Here is a 16518-nt window from a genome sequence, read left to right as displayed (position 1 = left end):
AGATCTTCTACGAGTCCTCCTCGCCCACGCTGCCACGTGTTTTCATCTCGTCGTAGTCTCTTGTCGTGGGTAGCATACAGTACAGCAATGTCTTTCCCACAGGTAGGTGAGTAATATGACAGAGTAAGTCTCTTATAAACGATAACGAGAGGTAGGATCCAAAGAACCGTCTAATCAACCTCTACCACTATAACAAAGCATCCGTAGATCATCCCGCAAATAAACAACACCACAGCAGCGCCCCCAATACCAAACCCTCCATCACCCATCACCCATCCCCATCCCTATCATCTCGATGATCCATCCCATCGAGATGATAATAATAGTCCAGTGATCCTGTAGTGTAATCCTCACCCTCAAACCATTCGTCCTCCATCCCGTCTTTGGTGTGTAGTACATACACATCACCGCCGAACACATATCATATCATATCACATGTGTCCCTGCCTGCCAACCCCTCCACGTTCATCCACACCTCTATCCTCCGTTCCTATTCCCAGAGGATATAAGTATCTCTTGTTTCACCTCTCTCTCTCTTTCTTACACACGTACAAGTACAAAACACACAAACACATACAAACACAACACAAACACAAACGGCGACTACGAACGACAGACAGACAGACAGGCAGAATACCACGCAGAAAGTAAATATGTCTCCATGCGCTTGCTGTAACTGCGCTACTTGCGACGGATGTTCTTGCTGCAAGGTACGCTTTCCATTCCCTTCCCTTCTCCTAATCCCCAATGCGCTTTCGGTGGTTAACAGTACGTACGTACGCGTAGCATTGAATCGAATCGCCAACCTAACCCAATCATCTCTCTTCGAGTAGATCAGCGAGGACTGGGAGATGGACATGGAATGACATGACATGACAAGCTGGACTGGATAGGGAATAGGAAGCGTGTGAGGATTTCTCGTTGCAGGATCTGAACTGGATTGGGGTTTCTTCTTGGAAGGAAGGAAGGGAGGAAGGAAGGATCAGAACGCTCTTTATAGTGGGGATTTTAGGTGATAAGGAATGAATGGATTTTTTTTCCACACTGCTCCTTCTTGACTTTTTTTGTGATAATACAGTTTTATGAATGGATGAATAAATAACACGTGGCCATAACATCTACTGTATCCATTTCAATCCCAAACAACAATTCTTTTAACCATCCACATTCCACATGAACATTGAATAATAACTAACGCAGCAGGTAAGTAAAGAGAATAGACTAGCTATGTATTACTTGAATACCTATGTGTATATAACTTCTGAAACCGCGAAGTTTAAATCAACTACCGGTCGGTAGTTATTTCTGAACTGCATAGCGGAATAACGAAACAAATGTGGAAGTGGAAGTGGGAATGCAGTAGAGTAGATAGCGTGCCTTGGTACTAAACTAATTGACATGACAATCACAAGTAAAAAGAATTACTGTCGCAGACCCGAGCAGGTATACTTACCATACACGAGCGCTTTACTGATATACTCAAAGGAGGGCAAGTGGACTCGTTCAGAAGAGCACTGCTGTGCTATAGCGGTAGTGAGTGAGTAGGTGAGTCTACTTTACACATCTGTCATTTTGGTATCCGTACACACTCGCCCGCTGCCTCGCCATCTAGATATATACATACAATGCTCATTCATAGCTTGTCCATTCCATTTCATGCTTCTAGAATACACGCCCCCTCCTCCCTCAACCCGTTCCTTCCATTCACCTCACAGAAAATTAATCCCCACCCCAAACTGCAAGCCCTTCCTCGCATCCTCCCCTCTCCTCACCACAAGCGGCAAGCTGAAATTCAACTCAAACCTCGCGATAGGGTGCGCGTACACAACACCAACACCAGCCGCCAGACTGGGTGATCCATCTGCGAGGCCCGCAATAGTGCTATACACGCTCTGGGACGTATTGCCCCCCTTGTCCTTCAAAGCCAGTAGCCGGCCACCGTTGGCGAATAGTTGTAATCTGAGAGGCGTGTCTTTGCCTACGCGAGGAAAGGGAAATAGGAGGTTGGAGGAAAATGCTGCGTAGATGTCACCCCCTACGCCGTCATTGCCGTCGCGTGGACCCAGACCACCGATATTGAAGCCGCGGATGTCGGTTGGGCCACCGAGTTGGAAACGGTCGTTGACTCGACTTGGGACAGGCGCGCCGCCGAATCCAACAGGAAGGGGATATAGCATTCCTGCTCGTAGACCTGTGGAGAAAGACACGCCGCTATCGCCTTTTATCCCGGGGATGGGGATAGGTACCGCGGCGTTGGTTTCTATTTCACTTTTCCAAAAGCCTACATCGCCACTGAGAGGACCCCAGCCAGCGATTTCGGAGACGGTCTTAAGCAGGTATCCGCGGGAGGGGAGGAGAGGGTTGTCGCGGTGATCGGAAGTCCAGGTATGCGATATACTGCTCTTGACACTATCACCAGCATCAGTTCTTATTGTAGGTGATGCACCCGCAGCTAGATTCGTGATTTGTCGCCATATGCCCGAGTACGATACTTGGTGTCCACTCCCGCCCTTTGCCGCCCAGCTGTATTTCAGTCCTGCTCCTTTCAAAACTTCTTCATGGCTAGCCCAGGGTTTGGAGGTTGAGGATGCATGGCCATCGATTGTGAGGCGTTTATCTGGATCACTGGCTATCGGGGTGTCGAAGATGGCTTGGTAGGAGGAGCGAGTACGTGTTCCTTTTGAGGCATTCAGGGAGAGGGATTCGGCGCCGCCAAAAATGTTGCGCCATAACAGATTGCCGTATGCTGAGCCTTCCACGTTGCCTATGTCGGTGCCGGTTTTGAGGTTTACGCGGCCGCGCTCGCGGGCGGAGAGGAAGATGTTTATGTCGGTCGGGGTTGAGGAGGGATCGGTGGGTGAGGGTTTGTCGATGAACATGGAGACATCATGGTAGATTTCTAAAGAGGTGTAAGAATGCGGTTTGGAATAGAAGGAAATAAAGACAAACCAAAACGCCGGAGCTTGTCTGCTGCTGATCCGGCTTCTTGTAATGCTTCTGATAATGTGTATGGTGCATCTCTATTCGCGCTGAGAATTGGATTGAATAACCGGTCTAGAAAAGATCTTCTGGTGTGCTGAGAACCTTGACCGATGAGGCGGATGGAGGAGATGGTGACCGGGAGAGTGGAATTGCTGGCGATCTAGTTCCCATTAACATCCACCTATCGAACAGTATATCATCACATACCAGATCCTTCAGTCTCTGCGCAGCTTTGGCATTATGGGCTTCTTCTCGTTCCCTCAATTCCTTGACCTTCTCTTCCAACCTTTTGTTATCGGGATTGCGGAGACTCTCGAGGAGCTGGACAACAAATAATTAGCAATTGAGCTTACAAACATAAATCATCGCTCTCCCTGGAGAATTCTGACTTACATTAACCCCGGATTCATTATTTGAAGCCATTCCCAACTCCCTTTCCTGCTGCTAGGTCTTGTTTTTGGTGGTTGGCTTCCGGCGGCTCAGAATATTGGTGCTGACTAATCCTTAGTCCAAGGCTGAGTTCGACGGACTGACGGCCTAACGGCACTCACATAAAGAACAACGAACTCCAAGAATGCAACCTTGATAATTCTACAACAACTCAGCACATCTGATTCTTCGACCTTCTAATTTGTCCCTCTCTCTTCAACCGCGCGCAACTCCACGACAGTATAACCTGCCCAGTATCAGGCCTCGAAAGCTCTCTGCGACAATCCAGCCTTGGGCCGTGATCGAACATGGCAAGCCGAGCAGCAAACAAGCGGGTACGAGTTCTCTCCAGATTATTTTATTTTATTTGCAGATGTTATAGATAATATAGATACTACAGATACTAACTACGAACAGCTTACCCGCGAATACAAGACAATATCCGAAAACCCACCTCCATACATCGTTGCACACCCCTCTGAATCAAACATCCTGGAGTACGCCTCTCTATCCTATCCCTGCCATAACCCCTCCTACTCCCCACCACTAACCACTCCCCAGATGGCATTACATCCTCACCGGCCCTCCAGATACCCCCTATCATAATGGTCAATACTGGGGCACCCTGATCTTCCCACCCAACTACCCCTTCGCACCCCCCGCAATCCGAATGCACACTCCCAGCGGACGCTTCCAACCATCCACGCGTCTGTGTCTCTCCATCTCCGACTTCCACCCTAAATCCTTCAACCCCGCCTGGGAAGTTAGTACGATCCTCATCGGACTCCTGTCGTTCATGACGTCTGAAGAAATGACAACCGGCTCGGTCGGTGCCTCGGAAGTAGAGCGGAAGTGGGCTGCCAATAGGAGTAGATGGTGGAACTCGACGGGAGGGGGAAGTTGGAAGGGTGAAGGGGTCAAAGTGCAAAAGGGGAATGTTAAGGCGGGGGACGGGGGCGCCAAATTCAGGGCCGAGTGGGAGGACCTCGATAAGGAGAACTGGAAGTGGATCAAGGAGAATAAAATCGATCCTGCGACGGGGATAGCTATCATTGATCCTGAAGATGTTGCTGCATCCGGCAGCTGTGGACCGACAATAGGAGGACTGAGGCGACCAAGTGGGAGTGTTCCTGTGGTCGGGACTGTGGTTGAGGGTGGTCGTGAGGGTGGCAGTTGGATTGGCAGGAATAAGTTCAAGGTTGCCGGGGGAGTAATTTTTGTCTATGTGCTTATTGCCCGTTTACTAGGTAATGGGACGGAGGGGGGTGCTTAGGGTTGGATATGATGGACTGGATATATCCACGGTATCCACGGAGTTAAGGGAGGCTTGTACGAACATCCATTTCTTTCCTCAAACATGTAGGGATATAGCAAGGCGTCTGGGCTTTGAACATTCGAATAGAAATATGAACCTGATTCCCTGTCCATCATATACCTTGCAGCTTAACCCATAAAATCGTCCATTCCTTTGAGCAGTACGTACATGATATCTCGATTCTTTCTCATATTAAGGACGCATATCAACATTCTAGCAGCCGTGTAAAGTTCAGAGGCTATTTATAAAAAATATATTCCCAGATATGTTAAATTCAATCATGTAACTAGAGCTGGAAAAGTGTGAAAGTAAGATTGAATTGCTATCTATGTCCGTCCTTCACAACCGAAACCCGCCAATGTCTACCTCCAAACCAGATACTTGTTCGAGCAATGTTTAGTAACTAGGGAACATAAATCGATTCAAATCAAGCTTTCATCGCATACATTTCATTCAGTCATCAGAAAGTTGCTGTCAAGTCATTCCATTCATTCACGCGGCGCCCAGCCGGTAATCCGGTTCGTCGGCGGCGCCATGATTTATTGTGTGCCTATAGAACGCTTGGTCCAAGAGGGCTTTGTGCATACCGATAGAAATGTTTCCTAGGAAGTCTCTTGCGGTTGTTTCATAGACCCTGTCGAGCTTCGAAGCAATTTGGTCGGCGAGCGTATTTTATGTCCCCAATACCATGAGAAGCCAGCTTGTTTTGCTGGAAGGAAAGATAGACAGTTCGATGCGTCAGGCAGGGATTGACCTTCTCATGGCCACAAGTTGTACTGAGTCATTAACACGTTTTACTTTTGAAAGGTGTCGATAAAAGGAAGCTGTGTTGTCAATGAGCATTATACCACCCCTTCTAAGATTCTGAACGCCCAATCGATATGTCTTTGAGCTTGGGTTAAATCATTACATCTTTAGAAACATAGGGTATGGCGGAGCTTAGATAGTTTCAAAACACAGTTTGCAATACCTGGGTGTGTAACCCACCTTATGGTATGCATTTATTTGGCCGCAAACCAGTTTGCTGTCAGGTCTTCCCATTCATTCATTATATTATTCTTCAGCTCACACCCAAATCAATGTGCCGGCCAACTCCAGCTCTTCTTCCGTGCTCGCACTGCCATTATGATCGTAATTGACGGAGATCGTATCCTGCTAAAACACCTCTCAGATCACCACTCCTTATATATCCATGGTCGTTTTCTACTATTCTTGTTGTATATTTCAATAGCGCCTGTGATCTTGTTTTATAGACTTCTCCCCTGCTCCACATTACAGCGGAAGTAATTCACTATTCCCTACCCTTGCGGGGCTTGGGTATAAAGAGAATGCTAGGACAAGTAAAGACTAGAGGTACAGGTTCAGTCTATGGAACCACCAAAACAGTCTTATCGCCCTTCGTGGAGCCCATCTCAATGTGTGCTGAAACCTCTTCCGATCTGCTGCATAATCAGGTTTTCAACCACTGACTCTCTAAATTATTGGCAGGATCCTGAACTATTCGTAGGAGACGATATTTCGTCGTCGTTATATCATTAGTAGTCGAACAAATCTTTGCCGCTGCGACGTACATTAAGGGCCTTCCATGGATCCATATGGAGGAGTGTTACTTTATCTCTATAAAAGACTGTAATAGTTTCTGAAACCGTTTTATACACTATTCCGGCATTCAACTAAATCTCCAGGCATAAAAGTAAATGCACTCTTCTAGTTTGCCGCTAAAACAAAATGCAGATGTATTCCATAAGAATTCAAGTTTAGTCCGCTTTGGTACTCTTTTCGCGTTGTCTAAATATTTAGCAGTCCTAAGTCCATCACCCGAGATAGTGAGGAATAGTAGGCACGGATTCACTATAACATTTCTCTTAATCTTCGGATGTGATATGAAGCACAAGCCTCAAATCAATTATAGAGTAGGTTTACAAGTCAATAACCTTAATTACTATAGGAAAAGATATAGATCGAGAAGCTTACTTCCGTTTTAATAGAGCATTTGGTGCCTATTTCGTCTCAAAAGAGTAGACATGCATTGACTTTGGCTCTAATCTAAATTATCTGCTGCTAGAGAGTCAGCGGTAATGTACCGCATACTTGCTTAACCACTGTTCAACTGAAATTCTGCTACTTAGACTCATGAAACTTTACGCCTTAGAAGCTGTTAATAGTTCTTCAAGAGGTCAACTTTCTAGTTAATCTATAAGACCCCTCCTTTTTTATAACCCGGCCCGGCCCGAAAATGTAGTCCGGCCCGAGACCCACTTTCCGGGCTGAACATCGCATATGTATCTAGTTTTACATTCTATTAATAAAGAGTTTAAAAAGGCGTACAGAAACCCTCTATCTAGCTAAGTGGCAGATTATGCAGTTTTGGGATAAAAGGGGTGGATATTAAGTTCTCCCCTTTTGACGGTTACTTCTACTTAACATTCAACTGCCTATATGACATATAAGTTATTCTGCATTTCGTGTTCTACTCAAGCAGACCCGACACCAGAGTAAAATTGGCACGGACCTACTTTATAAGTAAGAGCTTAGAGCAAAATCGTAGCTCCGCATACCTAGGCTGGTAACTATTATAACCCGACTCCAAGCTTGATGATTAGATTGAACATCTGTGCCACCTGAAAGCATATAAAGCTGCGATTTATATATAGAGAAAGCGAGCGCTAGGCGCCATAAATGAAGACCCTTTTTTTCGCTCGCTTACTTCGCTTAACGTTCCAAAAGGGGAAACCGACTTAGGCACTAGCGCCTACCTCTTGGTATGAGTATGCTTATACGACATGTCCATATACAATCATGGATCTGCGTTATGCATCTTTTGGAAGATCACGTCATTGGTGCTTCGGAGTGCGGTCCTAAGGAAGTCAAAACGGGAGAGGGGGAACAATATTGCAGAAGGTTGGCGATAAGACGGTGTTGCAAGACGTCTTTTCCACCCAAGCTCCAATGCATTGGGCCCCCTTACATGGTCAATGCCCAATCCCGGGGTGTTGGTCCGGTATAGTGCGGGGAATATCTAAGGTGTAATTGTGAGTATGCATCGGCAAGTCTAACTCGGTTTCGTGGGGAGTTGGGTACAGAAGGTCATGGGCGCATAACTCTCGTAGCAAAATATATGGGCGCAACCTTCATTGATTATGCAGCTCGAACGTCGTCAAAAATTCCCCTTGTCAGACGGCTCTAGGTCGAATACTCTGTATCCCACTCTCTACTCAACGTCAAGTGTTGTTTGGAGACAACTTAATAGGGAAAGATCTACCGATGCTGACCAGTCATCAATGCAAAATATGATTCAGCATTTCCAAAATTGGAGATCATTTGGTCTCCTGATACTAATCTGCAAAGTAAATACAGTATATACATCCCACCTTGGGATATGCAGCCTCGTTTTTCAACGGGCATTGAGATGGTCACTTTCTGAGACAGTCACCTCTTAGCGCTTACTCTGGTATAGCATGTATGCAATCGCACGTTAACCGCCGACCTATCGCTCGTATATTGTCTGCATCTTCAAGCATGCATCATTGGTGAAGTTAGCACTCCATGCTTTCGGGATGTTTTACGCTAATGTGTTGTGGCTGGAGTACGAGCAAACACCACGAGCCCAAGAAAACTAAAGTCCAGCTAGGACATCTTAAACTCTGTCTTACCTGAGAACTAGCAAATTGCTTACAACTAAGAGTGGTGCTATTAGAATCGGCTACTGTTCTATTCGAATATTGACTATCTGGAAGATAGTACGAATTCAAAGGATCGTTTTGCTTGTCGTCCCCTCGTTCCCTCTTCTCCCGAAAAATTATAAATTACAAGTCACGAAACCCCCGACAAATAGATAGACATGCAAAGCTTGGGCATCTATCTAATTGTAGATGTGGAGGAACTAGCTTCGTGTTGCGCAATTTTTTGACGGACTATCTCCAATGAGATGGTTGTAACTGTCAGCTAATCAGGAAGCTTCCACTTTTGCACCGGCCGTAATGCAGTCAGGTTCTGTGATAAGGGGGACGAGTTTCAAAGTTTCCTCATGCTCATTGACGCTATGTAGATACTAGTTAGTTTTCGACCATAAATATGGCACATGACCGTTCCATCCCGTCCAAAGCCAAATATATAATAGATATATCGAATCGGAAAATATCATCCTTCCAATATCTCCTTACTTCACGTGTTTTGCAAGGAGCTGAAGGTGTCTCGCATGGATTGTGGTCCTCGCGAGCACGTCTTGGCAAAGAGAGAATTTGAATGGGAGTTATTCGTTACTTGATGAAGACTAGCTATCTTCAAAAGCTATTCGCGACCAATTTTGACATCAAGACACACTCAATTTTATTAGACCTGCCGCGGTGTTCTATTTTTAGACGCGGTCGGGTGGAAGCTGCATTATATGCGTACCAGAGAGGAGCTACTAGCGGAAGGATTCGCTTCAGGCGTGTGGCGGCCACGCAGTTGCCATGCACTTCAGGGATAGTGGTGCATCCTCCCCTTCAAAATAACAAACGCATAGTAAGGTTGCATTCCGCACAAACTATTTCAGCCCTGTGGTCAGAGCGTGATGTGGTGGGGAAATGTTCACGGGGAGCTCGGAAGGCTGAAGCTATTTCGCGCGCCGTGGGTCTACACGACAATACCGAACCATGCCGAACAGCAACCAGCTAGATTGCAATAGCAAACGCTCGAAGGATGGCAGAAGCAAGAGTGCGGCAACTCACAGACAGAGGAGCATTACGCGAGATCGCCATTTTGGAGTCTCAGGATGTCCAGCTGGACTTACCTCCAATCGCAGCGAACCTCTGCTTTTATCAATAATCGATATTGACTGAAGAGGTAATAGTGAAGGAGGCCAATATATTGACTTCAACATTCCATGTATCAAACCGTGCGAATAGTGTAAAGCACATCACCCTCTTCCAGTCTGCTGTCAGATCCAATCCTGTAAGCTCTCACCCCCACTCTCTTGTGATACTTCAATTAACATGAAATATAAATGTAGGTATCCCCAGAAAATCATACCTTGTCCTCCAAACTTTGAAGCATTTTTGAAAATATCACATTCAAATGGTTTCACTATCTTCATTGTCCCCAAAGGTCCTTGGACATATTACCGACACCTTGGAAATCCCAGATTTCTGTTCCTTCCGCTTGGTTTCTAGGGAAGTCAATAAGAAGACTTTTCACAACTTTGCCAATACCTGTTTCGGAACACTCCAAACCAACCTTGGTTCAACGGGTATTGATAGGCTACGGAGATTCTCCGAAGAACATAATCTTGTGCCTCACGTCCATACCCTGCTATTCAAAGATGGAGATAGCCCTTCTGGTCAGATACCGTGGCGGAGTTCGAGTGACTATTCTCTTAACCACTTGACGCTTCAATCACCGAGCGTGCCAACGCTATGCAATCTTCTCACCAACAAGTTCACAAGTTGCAGGTCCTTCCGCATCGAGGATGAAAACCGAGCACCCAAAACAGCGGATGCTATCGCCAACATTCTTGCTGTAATCACCCAAACCGGCTTGCACGCGAAGTCATTTTCAATACAGCTGGGGAATCATGGGTCTAGCAGGATTGACATGATAAAGATGGATCATTCATTGTATCAGAACATCGACTTCCAGAATGCATGGTCACATCTGCGAGAACTCTCCCTGGCCTTCACAATCGACCGCGACGCATTCGACTGGACCATAAACCTCATCAACCATGCCCGCTCACTACAGCGACTAAGCCTCAGTCTTGCCGGGCACGAGTCAGAAGCCTTCTTCACACGCTTGGTCGCAGTTGGGGGACTACCCAAGCTCGAGGAACTAGAGATCAGGAATACACGCGTGAGCAAAGAGACGCTATTAACGCTATTCCTCCACTTCCACTCTACCCTCCGCAAACTAGCGCTGCATGGCGTTGCGTTTGACCTTGGAGCTTGGCCGGCGGCGTTTCTGGAGATGAGACATGCAGTCTCCAAGCTCAACAGCCTCTATGCATGCGCTCTCAACGACAACGGCGGGCGAATTATCTTTCCCACACTAAGGCAAAGCCCGCAAATTTTACGAGCAGAGGGCATAGTATTGAAACTGGTCAATGAAGCAATTGGGTTTGAGCCACAAGTAGCAGGTGTTAATTACCAGGGCGAGGATATAAGTTCTGCTTTGGAGCTTCTAGCAGGGTCCGCTGCGTATTATGAGAGGGTCTAGCTGGCCGAAGTCAGCATTCTTAGCAGCAAAGGAGACACACTTGTTGAAGAGATAGAAACGTCTGGTTATATGGGAGCCACCAAAATACAGAGCAGGCGGGGTCGGACCCCTCTAGCGCACTTGGCTGAAGATACATACCCGAGACGCTTCATTAGGGGGCGAGGTGCTGTTTGACTCTCGAGTAGAGAGTGTGTAGGATAGGACACAGCAGCACGTCTGGTTACAAGGACAAGGACAGGTGAGGCTAGCTTCTAATAATTGCAAGAATGCTAAGAGGGACACTATGACAAACAAGGTATGCCAACTTCGCAATGTCGCAACTTGTTTAACAAATGCAATCCAATCGATACGCTTTGAGTCAATTGTCGCCAGAAGATTGTACGAAAGGTTGCGATTCATTCTATATATTCAACCTTTATCTGCTTCATATAAATAATCATTACATTATAACTGCACCATTATGTTCGTCCTGAAACAAAAGAAATTTCAATATCCAGTCTGTATCTGTATTTCGAAACGCCATTATATATGCAAAAACTCCATAGTCAACATCATCCTTGAGATGTGTAGGGGTATCAAGCTCCGCGCTCATGCAATGCAATGCAAAAAAATAAGAAAGAACATCATGCACTCATAACCCATAGATACATACTCTCTTGTCGTCAGAATCTTAGCTTAGCAGCTCCTACTCCTGCTCCCAAATGTCGTCATTCGTCTCCAGAGCCCAGGTCTCGGCTTTCTTTCACACCGATCGGCGGTTTCCTCCTCATTCGCTTTCTCTTCAGGCAAAGCAAGTCGATACCGTCGTACACTCCCTACATCGCTATCCGCATCGGTTTCATGGAACCGCATTCTTCTTGAGCCAGCTGGCAAGATACAGTCCGGAATCAGCTTGATGAGAAACCCTTTCATCCCCCCGCTTGCGGCATCTATGGCTGCGTATTCTAGCCGCCTGGTAGAATCCGAGGTCCAATATTGAACTGTTACAGGCGGTGGAGTGATAGGGCTAACGGCATCGTGCTCGGGTTGGGGGTCTGAGAGGCTAGGGAATTGGAAGAATTGGTATGTGGACGCGTGAACAGCCTGCTGGGTCGGTGATGTGTGTCGCATATGCAGGCACGGTCTCCGTCCTGACGAACATGAATTACGCACATCAGATGGTGTGGAGCGTCCTGCTAGCCTGGTGGATGGACGTCCAGAGTCATTAGATGGAGTAGTACGACGTTTGGGTTTAGTGGGGGAGCGATGACGATTTGACGAAGACGAGGTCCGTCGTGATGAGGCAGTAGAGCGAGTGCTATCCTCAAACCCAGAGTCTTGTCGATTCATCTTCACAGACTCAAGCTTTGGAGAGACAAGAGGTTTAGAGGGGGCGACTGGGCGCGTGACGATCCTGGAATTGGGAGAAGACATGGTCCGAAGTTCCATTTGAGGAGGATTTCCTTGAGCGGAATGGAAAGTGGCCGTGTCCGAGGCTATACTCGAGATAGACCTATTGTGAAGATTGGTTTTGAGATGCTGAAGGTGGTGTGACTTTTTTGCTGGGGAAGCCATTGTTTTAACAATCCAATGGATGTTGGATAATTTCCGTGTATTCGATAATCGAGAATGATTCTTAGATATGAATATACTGGATCACTTCTAATCATTCTTTCTATACATGGTATTTTCGGAAGTTTTGAAAGGGATGTGGGATTCGGAGAGTGTAAATTGAGCGTTGAGCGTGGGGCAGTGCGAGAATAAAAGCTTTCACTACCCCGGGTAGTTCCCCGATGTTTATATGACGACGTCCAAATTTTATACGTGAAGTAGCCTGCACCAGCCTTAATAACGGGATTACAAGGCCCTGACTATCGTGACCGACTTTGTGTGTTGTTGATGTCCGTCGTCCGTGCGAGTCGCTGCCGCAAGATGAAAACCCCACTTCGTATCTTAGCGGCTACTATCGAATTTGAGCTTGATGAGGGGCTCCTGAAGTCTTTTCGAAATCTTGAAATGGAGAATCGTTTGAGAGTGTGAAGAGTATTTGAGGAGAGTGCTTGGAATCAAAGCTACTCTGAAGTGTGGACCCGCTGAATCGTATTTTAAAATTGAGTGCTGACGAGGGTCCTGAGTGCAGCGATGATTCCTGTCCTGTTCCTGTTCCTGTTGCAAAATGCCTTACGCATTAGACATACGAGTAGACCGCTACAAATGCACGGCGACACACTGTAAAGAAGCTTGCAGGCTATTGCAGTAGTGGGGAACAGCTGGCTGGGCTTTCATCCGATGTCGCTTTTGCGGAGCCCTATTGCAGAAGTAGCTGCTTTGAGAAAAGGCGGCAGAATTTCTCGTGCGGAAGGATTTGCGAGAGCCTTTTGTCTTTGTTGTTGATGTTCAACTTGAGATATACGGCCAGGCAGATGAAGTCCCTTAATAATACCGTTATTTCTCTGGCTTCTGACATGTGAAGACCCTCTCGCCAACCCCCCCCCCCCCCGTGACAGCGAATTCCAACTGAAACTGCTTCTGAAAGGGATCATCCAAGACCTTTTCGGTTGCGGGGCGTTCAATGCCAAGAAGCATCATGCGCCTATCATTCTGGCTGAGAGACTCAGGTAATAATAGCCCATAATAGCACTACCAAGGCCTGTACTGTAGTTGTTTATGGCTGGCCATGAGCCCGTAGTTTTCCCCCACAAGAGAAGGGTTCCTGGCGGTGAGATGAATCCAATCACTAGACCTTGTCCTCGGACATTGTGGAGGTATCTTGTCAAATCGGCGGGAAACGGGCCGGCGCGTGCTAACTGGGGTGACATTGGGGCGTCTCCCAAACCATCAAAAGTAAACAAATGTACCGGCGGTGTGTTTCCAAGACGGAAATGAGTGCAGCTGGGAGTGGACGATTCATTATTTGACTCATTTTGTTGAGACGTTGACGTTGGTAATGTATCCTTGAGATTTGTGTGAGCAGTCAGCGACGCAGCTCGAAGAACCAGGGAAGCCATCCACACGTGATGGACGTTGTGTCGAAAGGGTTTTATTTGTGATAGTCTGAGAGTGTATCTTGAAGCATTCAGGCGACAATGTGCTACTTACATACTTGAAGCTTTTATGCATAGCCTTGGAAATAATCAGGTCTTCTGCGAGGCATCACGTGGTTGAGCCCCTTTTGCCTAAGCCAGCATGCCTGCATGGCTTTATTAACTTAAGGCAATTCGGAAGAGTCGTCTTCTTGATATTTTACCAATGGGATTAAGTTATGGAGAGTTACTACCAGTATCTAATAAGATAATCACATCTGAAAACATATTTACTTTGTAATAATAGGTACTTGCGAGGAGTCAATTTTGGTAGACTTGCACTAGTACAAGACATTCAACCTGTTCAAGTCAATCTGTTGTAATCATACACAAGGTCATCCTACATCCATTTCCATCATCCAATCCAATCTACGCTGGGCTGTCGCGGATCGGCCGAGCAGTCATCGCACACATGTGGATTACAATCCTCCATACAGTGACTCAACCCATTTTTGACATCTCCCGTGAACTGACCATATATCCCTACATGATCAACCTTCGGCAGCGGAGGGACCTTGCCTATGACGATTGACATCCTATGGCTAGGTGCTGTTTGTATCTGGCCATGCGGGTTCTGCTGCGGCGACGTTTCAATCAAGAGGGTTTCTTCCGCTTCTTGTTCTGATAGCGAAGGGGTGCGTGGTGCTGGATACTTAGAAGGTCGCCGCCATCGTCCAGAGTCTACTCTTTCGCCTTTATGAGCATTATCAATTGTGCGAACGTGTTGAAGTGCCTTGACCGAACTCTTTCTTCGCTTGCCCGAGCTTGCTCCAATTGAGTTGCCTATTGCCAAATACTCGCCCGTTCTGGCCATTGCTTTTGGATGAATTCTAATAGAGTCCTTCCGGCTCTCGCCCCCATCTATTCCAATTTCAACACTGCCAGATCGCGACCACTGTGGCTTCCATTCCGTCTTCTCCTGCTGTGGAGCATAATTCGAATGAAATTCAATGGTTGGAACGCGTGACCTGTGACCAAAGCTAGATGACTGTTTGCAAGAGGCTTTAGGAGTTGGTCTTTCCAAGTCCGTAGCGGACGGCCCGTACGTGATGTCAAGCCCAAGTTCATAGAGAGAATGAGATGGTTGCAGCTGCTTGGGAGCATCTATTTCGGGAAGAGGTGAGTACCAGTCAAAGGTCGTCTTTCTCACAGGTAGAGGAGGAAAAGAAACTGGTTCTTCGAGTGTCCGAAATCTCGGTCGAGACTTTTTTTCGGGACTAGCTTTATTTTGGGGCCCACTTTGTGACTGCATTTTGTGAGTAGCTTCTTCACTCGTCTTTGATAACATAGACGTGCTGGCCCCTAGAGGCTTGGATGCTCGAGATCCAGGTGGAACTGGCTCATCTGGTTCGGATTCGGAAGAAGTGAAGTTCATCTGAAGGTCTTTATGCATGGATCGAAAAGACCATTCGTTGATAGATGCTGTGGCATTCTTGGGATCAAAGGCATTTCCTTTATCTGAAGTCATAGGATCCGAAGATGAGGCGTGCGGAGATTTGGCGCACTCCTCTTCTGTCAAAGAACTCTCACTCTGGGGTGAACCACCAGCCCCTTGCCAGATCACTTCGTGGGTACTCTCTTGACTTTTATCTGAACCAGCCTGCGAGACTTTGCCACTTTTTGTCGCTTCGTGGTCGCCTAGCGGTCTTACGGGCACCACAAATGATCGCATTACTTTGATAGCCGAGACGGTAGAGCTTGAAGGACTGTCAGTTGGGACTGAACCTGTCCTTATTATGCGTGGTGATCTCGCGCCTTGAGAATTCGGGGGTCTACTTTTTCTGGGGCGAGGCCATCTGCGTCTGTCATGCCGATGTCGTTCATTGAGGTCGGCTTCAATTAACGCAGTGATGGAATCGATGTCCTGACGCGTGATCAAATACGTAGCTGAAGGGTGCATCTGATATGAACCATGGGGAGACAGTATTCTCGGCGTAGTTTTACCTGTATGACCGTGATCGGAAGTTGTTGCGTCAGGCATATCGTTGACCCCGCTGGCTCTCCTCAAGGTGATGGAGGCTGGAATTTCCAGTTCGCTTTGAGTGAGTTCTCGCAATGTCAACCTGTGACGGACCTTTCGGATAATGTCATGATCTATAGCTCCTCTAAGAGACGTCGAGCTTCGATGACGTCCTTTAAGGTTGATGGAAGAGAATTTTGAGCCATTCGAAATCAGATTAGGCGACTTCGCATTGTCGGTAGCTCCCGCAGGTAATACTGATAGCTTATGTATTTGATGGGCGCCGATCTCCACAGAGCTCCATCGTCGAGTTAAAACAGGTGATGCTGGGCTGGACTTGTTTTGAGACAGAACCTTCCCAAATGTATCAAGAGTACCTCCAGGAGCCCTTGAAGGGATATAATTCCCTACTCGACCCAAAAACAGGTTTTTGAAGCCTTCAGAAGCGGTTGGAGAGATCTGGCATGTAATGCTGCCACAGGAGTGGAATTGCTTCTCATGTTGGTGCAGTCTTCGTTCGTGGTGTCTGCAATGATTCCTCCGACGGTGTCGCCTTTTGAATCTGTGCTCTTGGCAAT

At 46.9% G+C, this 16518-nt stretch overlaps 3 protein-coding genes across 3 annotated transcripts; 1 reads left to right on the top strand and 2 right to left on the bottom strand.

Annotated features, from left to right (window-relative positions):
* Positions 1-1709: 1709 nt before the first annotated feature.
* LHYA1_G002405 (SAM50-like protein) lies at positions 1710-3303 on the bottom strand (the record flags this gene model as incomplete). Its single annotated transcript, XM_031147382.1, has 3 exons — positions 1710-2899; positions 2950-3142; positions 3190-3303. Coding segments are annotated over 3 exons (1497 nt in total), but the record flags the coding sequence as incomplete, so codon positions are not given.
* A 416-nt stretch (positions 3304-3719) lies between these two features.
* On the top strand, positions 3720-4684 carry UBC6 (Ubiquitin-conjugating enzyme E2; the record flags this gene model as incomplete). The annotated part of the gene is made up of 3 exons (XM_031147381.1): positions 3720-3746; positions 3829-3908; positions 3973-4684. The coding sequence occupies 3 exons, from the start codon at positions 3720-3722 to the stop codon at positions 4682-4684; spliced, it is 819 nt and encodes a 272-aa protein (XP_031007502.1).
* Positions 4685-11593: 6909 nt separating this feature from the next.
* On the bottom strand, positions 11594-12472 carry LHYA1_G002403 (uncharacterized protein; the record flags this gene model as incomplete). Its single annotated transcript, XM_031147380.1, has 1 exon — positions 11594-12472. One exon carries the CDS (start codon positions 12470-12472, stop codon positions 11594-11596), a length of 879 nt encoding a protein of 292 aa, XP_031007497.1.
* Positions 12473-16518: the final 4046 nt, after the last annotated feature.

This window comes from Lachnellula hyalina, assembly GCF_007821495.1.
Source record: "Lachnellula hyalina strain CBS 185.66 chromosome Unknown contig00027, whole genome shotgun sequence".
Classification (NCBI taxonomy): domain Eukaryota; kingdom Fungi; phylum Ascomycota; class Leotiomycetes; order Helotiales; family Lachnaceae; genus Lachnellula; species Lachnellula hyalina.
The sequence above is the reverse complement of the archived record's forward strand: the minus strand, read 5'-3'. Positions and strand labels throughout refer to the sequence as shown.